Raw genomic sequence first — 12,326 nt, 5'->3', positions numbered from 1 at the left:
GAAAGAAGGCCGACATGCGGAATAAAACAAGTCCTTCCAGCAGCAGTAGTTTGTCAGTTTATTTCCCACTGTTCTACTGCAGATTCACAACACAGTTCTAATGAACAAATAGAGTGTTAATATTCTATTTACATTACAAATGGGAAGCACACATCAGCGCCATGTTACTCGAATTAGAAATATAGAACTGAAAGTATTTGTTATGGAGGACACTGCAATCAATTAACAAAATGATAAAAAACCTATTGCCAAAGATGGTTAAAATTAGGACACATTTTCTATAAATTCTCTAGTACCTTTTTCATCCATTTCAGAAAAAAGTCTGACAAGCCGAGTGAAACAGGTGCTTTCAACACTAGCAGCAGTTCGCCATTGGACTCCCTCGTGATCTAAATTGGCTTCACCTCAAAGTTATAATGAACAAATAGACTGCTAACATTCGGTATTCAAGAGAAAGGTGAGGCAAAGGTGAGGGTGCCAGTCAGTAATGCAAACGTGCAGGAAGATATGGATTTTAGTAATTTGAGTCATAATATATTTTAAATAAATAAAAACAAGACAATAATTAAACACTAAGATCCTAACTAGGACAAGCCTCCCGTTTTCACATCTGTTTGCTCTGACCCTCATCTTCTCTGTCCGTTAATATCTGTCTAATTGTAAAACAGTAATATTTCGTTAGACATCAACTTTTTTTAATCTTCAATTTACATATGTGTGAGTAGATTCTTGGAGGTGCAGGAGGCTAGTTATAGACAGATGTCACATTTAAGATTAATATATTTGTGCTCCAGTGGTCAGAGCGACTTTGAAGGAGTTGCTATTTGCACATGTATTTTTTTCTTTTTACTTTTTCCAGTTATGAGTTTAACCATTTTTGTGACTTGTGCTCAATCATGTTCTTCTCATAGAAATGTTTGACCTTTATGAATTTTTCTTTCATACCTTTACCTTTTTCTCTTATTCTTTGAGATTTACATATATCCTTATTCATTTAATTTCAGCTATATATATTTTCTGTTAGAAAATCATTTTATATTTGATCCTATTTTTACTCTTCTCCTGTTCTTTTCTCTCTCTTTCTTCCCATAGTTTATGATAGGGTGTTCCTTTCACTGTATCATTTTGTGATAAGGATAGTAACTTTATCATAATGTAAATTGTAATTATGTAGATTATAACCACATTGGTAATTGCTGGATATACATTTGCCAGTTTATCTTTAATATGCATACCAAATATTATAGCACACTTTACTTTATACTATTTTTCTATTTTTATTGTATTGAAATATTTTGTGTTGTTATTTAATTCAAAGACAATTATAACTGTTAGCAAATGAAAAATAAAATGAAATGCAATATTTAACAACTCTACAAAATATAAGTTCATAAATGATTATCAAATATAATTTAAGACAATATGAGGCATTAGGTAGTGGACCACAAGAACAATAACAAATTTCATGTTACATGAAATTCCCCAGCCAAAACAAAATCCAGCTTTCTTTGCTCTTTGCTGGAAAACAATTAGAAAAGTGATACACTTCAGTCATCTCTTTATTACTTACATCCCTGATAAGTTGTATATCATTTCTTATTTTCTGTGTCATCTACTCAAACTCGATTTGGAAGTGATGTCTGGTTTCGGAGAGCTCCAATTTTCTTTAAATCCTCAAGTCTTTTGAAGAGGAAGAACTATCATAACATGTGTCCTTTAGCTGATGTAAATCTATGATAAATGTTGTAATCAGGATTATGGGATTGATCTACATATGAGTGATAGGAAGAAAATCCTCAGATGTGTAGAGGGAGTGATAATTTGAAGTAAAAACATTTGGATTAAATTCCTCCATTGAAATGTTCCTGGGTGCAAGAAATTCCCCCATTGGTTTTTGCTTTGGATTTATCACATGCTCCATGATACATTATTTTCAGTGATCATCCATCTCTAAATTAGGGCCGTGAATTTATGATGAATTGCAGTATACTAGTGAGCAATTGCAGGTTTGTGCAATAAAGTCTCGAAATGTATTTCAATGGCAGTATTGCAACCTGAACACCCTAATATAAACTTATTAGGTGAACTTAAGTGTAATGTATTTCTTCTTACTGCAGGTGTTTTTATTAGCGGGAAGAAAACGAAAGAAGAGCAAAACCTCCAATTACCTCATCTCAATAGACCCCACTGACTTGTCGAGAGGTGGAGAAAGTTTTATTGGAAAACTTAGGTGAGGCCACTGTATCAGAGACAAGTATTTTAACATCTGTTGTATTCCCTTGGGTTTTCACCTCGCTCTCATGTCTGCTGTGTAGCTTCTCTACAATAAGTACCTGTTGGACCCTCCAACGACTACGAGTATTCTACTACAACATCATTTGCATTTGAGTTAAATATTTAACTTTGTGAATCCTAAATTAGCTCGTTGTGGAATTTATGATGTTAATACTTGATATAATGGATGGGATTTCTGAATTCAAAGAATGGTTATCTATTGTTTAGTCATATTTACGCACTAGGCAGACAGTACTATTACTTAATTTGTAAAATGTAATGTATCAGTCGAGCTACAATGTGACCACTAGACATCTATGTGGGTCTTAGGCAAAATAATATTTACACCACTGCTTTGAATTTTCTCTAGATGTGTATTTTCACTCTGTTACATTTTATAAGCTTGTCAACTGATTGCATTTTTAATATATTTGAGAGTGCCACTTTTAGAGCTAATTTTAAAGTAAAAGCGAAAATTATTCTTTTTTTAGTATTCTGTAATTATTTAAACCCCTAGCAAGAAATTAAAAATGTCAATATCTAATTATATGAAAGGGCAGATTCAAAGTGAAATTTAGCTCTCAAAAGCTCAAGTCTTAATCTTTTCTGTTCAGTTTAACATGCTATTGACACCCACATTCACACCTTTCTTTTGATGATAAAAACTTACCGATCTCTTGAGAGAACCACTAGGTTTCTGCCAGAGGACCTTCAACAGGTTTAACAGTGGGGTTCCAAAACCCACTGTGGAAGAATTTTCATGCAGAAATGTCCATCTGGCAAATAGAGAATAGTTGCAAGAAACTGCTTCATTGGTTGATGTGGCTGGAAGCCCCACTCAGGCATCCACCACCGTCCTTATCAAGGTGAATCACAAAAGCCAATAAATTAACCTTTGCTTAACTCTTTGGTAGCTTAGCACAAGGCAGTCAGGCTTAACTTAAAGGTAAAGTGTAAAGTATTTATGCAGTTCACAAACAGTAATAAGGTAAAAACACACCAGAAGAAAAATCTGAAAACAATTTAGAAAAATAGAGGAAATTTTAATAAAGAAATTGATGCCAGAATGACAAAAATCCAATCATAAGAATGAAAGATTTTAAGGTTTTAGGTAAAAATAGGGCACCCGGGGGATTCTGGTCGTAGTAGGCCGGGGAAAAGTCACAGGTTTAGGCCCACCATGATGGAGCACTGGGCAGATACAGGGACTGTGTTAGATCCACTGTAAGGGGTGTCTTCTTAAAGCCTGGTGTAAAGAGTTCTATTCACGATGATGGAGACAGCAAGATACAGGGAGAGCGTCATGGATGGTCGTCACTGTAGCATGAATAGCTGGCAGGGCAGTGTGTGTCGTGTAGCTGCTGTTGCACAAAGAGCCTGATGACCACTGCAGTATCTTCACATTGGCTCTCATTACTGTAGCATGAAGTGCAGATCTTGCATTGTTGATCGTCAATTGTGGTCACAGTAGGTCAAAGAGCAGGTCTTCACCAGAGCTTTGCATTGGCAGCCATCACAGGCGGCAGAGTTCTGGTGTGAAATGGGTTCAAATCATCAGACTTTCATCTTGTTGTCTTGGGAGGAGGTCAAACTGATGCCAGTCTAAGGTCCATCACCTGGGGGGAACTCTTGGGTATCATGAACTCACTCCAGCAGTGGGCAGCAGTGCTCAGGAAGGCCCATTTGCTGGTCCAAGAAAGACTAGTTGCAGCAGGTCTGCTGGGCATTTGGAGGGAGGACACTGGTGCTTGTTCTATACCCATATCGCAAACAGGCGGTCAGCCAATGGACCCTTGGAGTCACTCAGGTTAGCGTAGAATGAAGATAAGCAGGTCCAGTCTTCCTTCTCAGACTGCAAGGTAGTCCTCAAGCCGCAGGACAGCCATCTGACATACTTCTTCTGTATTGTGGACAGGTCCAGGATTGTTCTGATGAGTCGCTCTGGAGGTCCAATATTTATACTCGGTGCCAGCCTTTGTATGTTGGGTTTCCAAATACTACCCCCACTTCTGGCTCAGGAAGGTTCTTCACTTACCCTTGCAAGGATTCAAGTTTGGGTTGATAAACAAATTGGTGTCAGATTCCTTTGTGTGTGCTGGAGGCAAGTCATTTGAAGTGCAAGTGGGGCATGGGAAAGTTCCGCCCCTAGCCCTTTGTGTGAAATACACAAACCCCTACAGTAGAGCCATTCAGAGACAAGTGACCAGGGACATTGGCAGAAGGCACAAATGGTTGGGACAAGAAAATGTCAACTTTATAAAAGTGACATTTTCAGAATTGTGACCTAAAATCCGACTTTAACAATAAAGATGATTTTAAATTAAAATTCATTTGAGTGTAAACAGTAGATTTTTCCAAAGTAATCACTTAAATGTAATTAGGTAACCCAGTGTTAATAAATGGGTTAGACCTTACAACAGTGAAAAAAGACTTTTGGACTTTTTCACTGCCTGGACATTTAAAACTTAAGTGAACCCTGACCTATAAACTTTTAGGACTAACTCAGGAGTCCCTCATAAAACTTAAAAAGGAAGGTTTAGACCTGGCAAAACATTTATCTTGCCAGGTCGATGTGGTAGTTTAAAATTGCAATACAGGCTGCAGAGGCAGGCCTGAGACACATTTGTAAAGGCTCCTCCTGTGGATGGCACAATGAGTGCTGCAGCCCCACTAAAAGTATTTAATTTATAGGCCCTGGGTACATGTAGAAGGAGGAGTGAAAGATCAAAGTTGGGGGAATACCACACCAAGGATGTGAAGTCCAACAAGAGCCTCTGCCAGGGGCAGAAGGCAGGGTAGATCCCATGGTCTTAACTGGCCTGAAAGTCTTCAAGGGCAGGGTCTCAATGGCTCCCAAGCTTCTAAGGCATGTTAGTGCTATCCAAATCTCGTCTATTTAGAACTGACTGTTGCCATTTAAATGCTTTCCAAATAACCAATTGGTTGTAATTAAGGCTCCCTGTTTTCCATTTTCACTGATTTTTACAGATAAATACAGACATAAAATCATTTATTTTCTTATCTGTATTTATTTTTATAATGTGGATAAAAACAGAAATTGGGTGCTTTTTGAGTGGTTCTAAATGCACTTTTCCATGACTGCCAGGCCAATAACTGTATGGATTGATAGGTAAGGGGGTCAAAAAAAGGAATTTTAGTCAAGAGACTTAAACAGCAGTAGATATGCACCAGGCAGAAGCTGAAATGTGCATATTTTCATATTAGTGCATTGATTCATCTTCTGCAGGTGTTCTTATCACTGAAACCTGGCAGTCATGCAAGTGATAATACATATTTATTGGTTAATTAAATGAGGAAATTTACCAGTTTCAGCTTTATTTTTTTTCACAAAACCCATAGTAAATATGGATAAATACAGAGGTAAATGTCCAAAAAATAGATACCATAAAACCGGGAGCCCTAGTTATAATCATTTAGGTTATTTAGGGAATGATGGTTTCTATGGAACTAGGATTAAAATGATATGTAGACAACTAGAACAGAAGATTTTCAGGATCCTTAGAAATGCATATCAGTGCATACTAGCTACAGAATCACTTGTATCATTGATTTCTAACTGTGCATGGACAGCAATGAGAAAGTGATTTGCATGGCGATTCCGAAAAATTAATTTACAAAGCATTATTTTCAAATATGAACAGCTTGTCAGGTACAATCAACATTAAATCTACTATCCTCTCTTGAGGCCCTCAACCATGGAGAATTCCTGAAGTGGATGAGGAAATATGATGTTTGATCTTTGGTTGGGTTCCGTCATGCTGTTCTAGCTTCAGCCAAATTAAAATTAATTAATTTCTACCTAATTGTGCTGCCACTGGTTCAATTGAGTAAAAGTGAATGACCAACTAGGGGATCATTTGCAGTAAAATTAAGAACCTAATGAGTATATTATTGTCCCAAAAGGTGATATTCAAATGTATTTCACCTGGTCTTAATCAATAAGACAAATTTCAATATCAAATCAGATTTGAGCTGATTCAACGAAAACAGGCAAAAAAGCAGAAATGTCTGTGATACAAGATTACTTGAAAATAATGTCTTTATAATGTAAGTCATGATTGAAAGAAAACCATGGGGTACATAACATGCAAACCGTCATACAATAACCACGTCAGTACAACGTGAATTAAGGTGATTTAGACAATAGCCAATGTATGAAAAGTCAACTCTTTTCATAAGGAATGTGTCCAATGTGTAGAGCAGATGATTCATGGACATGTATTAGAAGTTAGGGCCATATTTATCATAGGATTGCGTCGCTTGCACCAGGCGACAGGGTGCAACAAGCCATGTAAGGCCACCACGTGTGGCCCTGAATGGCTTTATAAATCCAGAATAACGCCACACAGAGCAAATCGCTCTGTTGCACTACTCTGCCCCAGAGAGGTGTGCCATGGGTGGTGTGTGAGTGTTCCCATGCAAACCCCATGGATTTTGACGCATTCTCAGGTTTATCATAAGTGGGAGACCTGGGAATGCACCAAAACTGCTACGCCCTCAGGTGAGGTGTAACAAGGAGAAAAATATGTATTTCTCCTGGTTTTTCCTCTTTCTATGTGTGCTGCATATTGCATACTGTATCCCCTGAGACATTTCCTTCTTGTGTGCTGCATACTTCAGCACACATAGAAGGCAGAAAATGCCTCACATTGTGTACCAGAGCTGGGAAAAGGCAGGAATGCTCGGTATTATGTTAAACACGGTGCTTTCCTGTCCTTTCACTGTAATGCAGCGCAGCAAGGTAATTTGCTGTGCTGCATGACAATTTGGTAAATGTGCCTCTTAGTTTATAGAGAAGAAGTGGAAGCACCATCGAAGATTCTGTCTCCAATTTCATTCGTATGCGAGACCATCCTCAGGACTGTTTTGGTTAAAGAAGATATATTGGCCCTTCATGACAAATATCAGTTGAGTTGAATCAGCAATTTTATATATATGTAGTTGTAAGTATGTAGGCAACATAGAAGACTGTTTTGAATATTAATTAATTGGGCTCTCCAGACTGAATCAATTGAGAGAAAAACAGCATATATGCTCGGAAACCGCAGCAATGCCCATTGCTGCCATTTTCGACTGCTTTTGCCATGTATGTAAAGATCGATTTGCAAATAAATCATTAAGCGAGCAGGCATACGCATATATGCTGGGATATGTGACCCAAAATACATCTCACAAAGGTCTTAAAGATATTCCAAACTAAGGGGCCAATTACGATATCGGTTTTCCCGCATCCTCCGGGCCGGCGGAAGCCACCGCCGGCCCGGAGGATGCGGGAAAACCGCTGCGGACTGCAAAAAGACAGATTAGGATGGCTGGGAGATCTTTTTTCCGTCCGCAGCTTTTCCGGCGCGGTCGCCTTCCGACCGCGGCCGAAAAGCTATAACATGGCTGGCGGTGTCTACCAGACACCGCCAGCCATATTATGATGGTGTAAAATGTATGCTTTTCCGCGGCGGCTTTTCCGCCGTGGAAAAGCATACGGACCTTCACTTCAGGGGCCCCCTGGGTGAAGGGGGGGTGGGAGGTGCACATGGGGGTGCATTTGCGTGAACAAAGCAGCAGGCACCGCGTGGTGCCTGCCGCTTTGTGCACGCAAATGCAGTGCATGCATTTTTAACATTGCGGCAGGTGCAGCTTGAAGCTGCACCCGCCGCAATGTTAAAGATTGAGGATGTGACCGCCACCGTGGTGGTCACATCCTAATCTGCACGGAGGGAATGCCGCAGCCAATGCGGACGTTCCCTTCTACTCTGGGGTCGCGGACGGACTCCTAATCGACCCCTAAATGTTGATTTTCATATTGAAAACATGTTGCTATGCACATTTTATTCTCGCCCCACCTTATAAAAATGTGGGAGTTTTCAGCATTCTTACTGTCTTCCATATACTTTTAAACTTAAGTCAAGAGACCCATATCTAAGTGGTGCAGTATGTAAAGGAAGGCACAATAAAAATTCCCACTTACAGGTGCAACATATGGAATGGTAAATGTTTTACCTGAAAAGCATTTTTCATGAAAAGAATAAAGTAAGATACAGTCCTGAGGGGACCTGTTATGATAAACAAGTTTTTGTTTTGATATGAGAATGTTTGAGGGTAAAGTTGGCCTTTTCAGATAGATGAGGGACATGGCCTATTATTACTTTTTACCTCATTCTCTTTTCATTTTTAACCATGCACAAGATAGGATGTTAATTTAATAAATGATAGGATTGGTCGTACACTTAATACAAACTGTTTACAAATAGTAATATGCTAAAGATTACCACCATTATGCCAAATACGCATCTAACCAGGGGTGGATGCCCACTAGTTGCCAAGAAGCATACATTTATGCAAAGGCATTTTACCGGCAATGGGCATCATCCCACGAATGCACATAAGTTGCCACAAATCATCACAACTATGTAAGGGCCAGCCAGCATTTTACCAGCGATGGGCAATAGACATCATTCCATAGATGCACATAGTTTTCCAAAAACTACCATAATTGTGCAAGGGACAGCATTCTAACATAGTAGGCAAGGGGCACCATTCCATAAATAACCTCAAAATCCCCAAAAATTGCCATATTATATGATGGCCAATGTTTAACTAGAGATGGACATTGAGAACCGTCCCCTCACACACGTGCACACGTGCACCGCATGCACACATAACAATGAGTGTTTTTCCCACACTTACTTTTGCTCATGTCATGTGGCTTCATCCTATTGCTTGCTGGTGCTGCAGGCTCCCTTCTCTCATGTAGCTGGCTGTGGCTTCCCAACCAGGAATCTAATGAGGAGGGAATGGCATACATGAGCACTTAGGATCAACAAGGAATTCCTGGAGAATGGGAAGGAGTAAGTGGGGCTGTTCCCCAAGAGCAGGATGGGACACCTGGGTAAATCTTGGGCGATGGAGGAATTGGATCAGCCTTGGCTGGCACGGAGTAGAGGGTAATTTCTTGCCATCAGGTATTGTTTGCCCCCTAGGAAGGGCAAAGCAAACACAAGGAGATGATGGACGGTGCGCTGAAACTTTTCAGACACTCACCCCCAGTCACAGATCGGGGTTGAATCTATCATCTTTCTTTAGCTCACTCTGCCTCCTCAGTTCAGACCCAGCTATATGCAAATCAGTCTTGACCCTGTGCCTCATGGGAACAGTCCAACCTGAACTGCCAAGCCAAGACTTCCCTGAACCGGAAACAAGCATCCTGGGACTGGTTTCTGGGTAACACCCTTCATCAGCCAGGCTAGCTTGAATCCAGTGGCAAAGTGAGCAAGGAAACCACGTCCGGCCATTCCCTGCCAACTTAGGGCGAGCAAAGCAAACACAAGGAGATGATGGACGGAGCGCTGAAACTTTTCTGACACTCACCCCCAGTCACAGATCGGGGTTGAATCTATCATCTTTCTTTTGCTCACATTGCCTCCTCAGTTCAGACCCAGCTATATGCAAATCAGTCTTGACCCTGTGCCTCATCGGAACAGTCCAACCCGAACTGCCAAGCCAAGACTTCCCTGAACCGGAAACAAGCATCCTGGGACTGGTTTCTGGGTAACACCCTTCATCAGCCAGGCTAGCTTGAATCCAGAGGCAAAGTAAGCAAGGGAACCACATCCGGGCATTCCCTGCCATCTTAGGTCGAGCAAAGCAAACACAAGGAGATGATGGACGGAGCGCTGAAACTTTTCAGATACTCACCCTCAGTCACAGATCTGGGTTGAATCCATCATCATTCTTTAGCTCACTTTGCCACCTCAGTTAACACCCAGCTATATACAAATCAGTCTTGACCCTGTGCCTCATGGGAACAGTACAGCCTGTACTGCCAAGCCAGGTCTTCCCTGAACTGGAAACAAGCATTCAGGGACCGGTATCTGAGTAACACCCTTCATAAGCCAGGCTAGCTTGAACCCATTTGCAAAGTGGGCAAAGGACCCACGTCTGGGCATAACCTTCCAACTTAGGGCGAGCAAAGCAAACACAAGGAGATGATGGATAGAGCACTGAAACTTTGCAGATCAGTCTTGACCCTGTGCCTTATGGGAACAGTCCAGCCCGAACTGCCAAGCCAGGTCTTCTCTGAACCAAAAACAGCACTCTGCATTCTGCCTAGCAATAGTTCTTTTTGCATTTGTCACCCGAGTGGGACGGGTATGCCCAGACTTGGGTACCGTTCTCTCCATGCCACTGGAGTCAAGCTATACTGGCTTATGAGGGCTGAAAGCCAAAAACCTGTCCTATGATGGTTGTTTCCAGTCAACTGAGGACCTGTCCTGGCAGTTCAGGCTGAACTGTTCCCATTGTGTGCAGGGTCAAGACTGATTTACATATGGCTGGGTCCAAACTTGAATGGCATGGTGAGCAAAAAAATATGATGGATTTAGGCCCAGATTTCTGTACTGGGGTGAATGTATGACATTGTTCGGCATTCTGTCCATTAATTGTTCTTTTTTGCATTTGTCACTCCGAGTGGGACAGGTATGCCCAGACCTGGGTCCCGTGCTGTCCATGCCACTGGAGTCACGCTATCCTGGCTGATGAAGGCTGAAAGCCCGAAACCGGTCCTAGGATTCTGTTTTCTAGTCCAGGGACATGCGGGTACACTTTCTTACAGTGATGTGCCATGTAGACCCATTTTGGGAAATCTCAACATGACACTACTCCTCAAGATGATTTTGTGCAGTGCCATTGAAGTGAAACTTAAAAAGGAGGACCCGTCTATTCTGTTTACTGGATTCGTTAAATGAATATCAGTTGAAGCAGGTGTACTGGTGAAATAGAGGGCAAATTCCTTAGAGAATGAGAGTTGCATTACCGAAGGCAGAGCTCATGATGGCATAGAGTAATCGCTTTTGCAAACACATAATTTGGATATATTCACCAACTGATACGTGTTTTTTTACATTATAGCATGTGTGGTAGCCATACTTTGAAATCAAAATGTATCTAGTTTGAATTTATTTACTAGCTCCTATCTAAGTGTGTCTTATTAATTTTCACAGTAGAAATCACACTCTAAAAAACAATATACGGTATTTGCATGTAAATTGTATTTCCTTCCTGCGTCTCTGTTCCTTTACCTCTACAGCAATGATAGATGGGATCAATTATACCCTGATTTAAATGTTCGGTTCTTCTATTTGCTCTTGCTTTACGTAGCGTGTCCATTGCAAAATTAGCAAAATCAAATATTATTTTTTATGGGAATCCGTGTCTGAAGACTATAAGAAATGCAAGTTCTAAATTAAGAAACGATTACATTGTGTGTCTATTTTTTTGTCTGTTAGCGTAATATTTGCTGAGATACAGTCTACATTTTTAATTAAGCTCGTATAAATATTAACTATGATTATTATGTTTACAGATCAAATCTTATGGGGACGAAGTTTACAGTGTATGACAGTGGAGTAAACCCAATGAAAACAACAACATCGACGTTAGAAACCAGCAGTTTACGCCAGGAGCTAGCTGCTATTTGCTATGTAAGTAATAAATAAAACTAGACGGTAAAGAAAAATTAAATGTTGGGACATTTTTAAAAAAATCAAATCCTACTTATGTCTCATTTGTTGCTTGTAAAAAAGAATATAATAATTATTACAGTAAACACGCACGTTTTTTTACAACATGTTTGGGGATCCTGATACAGCTATGTATTATGTGGAATTTCTCATCAACCTCAGTGCCAAAGTATAAAATTGAACACGAATATTCGGCCCTCCTGTAATCCGTTTTAGGCATCCCTACACAGCTTTAGCTGTTTGGAACTACATGTTGCCTCTGCACACAATCCGCACAATTCACATACATAGGCGCTTTGGGACATCCTTCTACAGCCATTGGCTTGTTTGGATGAGGTACTACAGGCATTTTTTCCATGGATGTCCGTCATGTTTTAGGCCAGCCCATGGCTTTTTGTGGATGTATACATGGGATAAGTAGTACTCCCTCCCCTACCATAGGCTGAAAGAGATGGCAGTCTTGGCAGACACATTTTATAATGCTACTTTGCACTGAAACACATTTGCGCAATTAAT

At 40.4% G+C, this 12,326-nt stretch overlaps 1 protein-coding gene across 3 annotated transcripts in view; it reads left to right on the top strand.

Annotated features, from left to right (window-relative positions):
* The window catches only part of TUB (TUB bipartite transcription factor), a 593,386-nt gene that overhangs the window by 537,113 nt on the left and 43,947 nt on the right, over nucleotides 1-12,326 (top strand). For all 3 annotated transcript variants that reach the window (XM_078681009.1, XM_078681008.1, XM_078681007.1), the window contains exons 8-9: nucleotides 2,118-2,230; nucleotides 11,654-11,771. In XM_078681009.1, the coding sequence (XP_078537135.1) occupies nucleotides 2,118-2,230; nucleotides 11,654-11,771 (231 nt within the window). The remainder of the gene's footprint in view (nucleotides 1-2,117; nucleotides 2,231-11,653; nucleotides 11,772-12,326) is intronic.

Source organism: Lissotriton helveticus, chromosome 3_1, assembly GCF_964261635.1.
Source record: "Lissotriton helveticus chromosome 3_1, aLisHel1.1, whole genome shotgun sequence".
In the NCBI taxonomy this organism is placed as follows: domain Eukaryota; kingdom Metazoa; phylum Chordata; class Amphibia; order Caudata; family Salamandridae; genus Lissotriton; species Lissotriton helveticus.
This window is presented reverse-complemented; position numbering and strand designations above follow the sequence as displayed.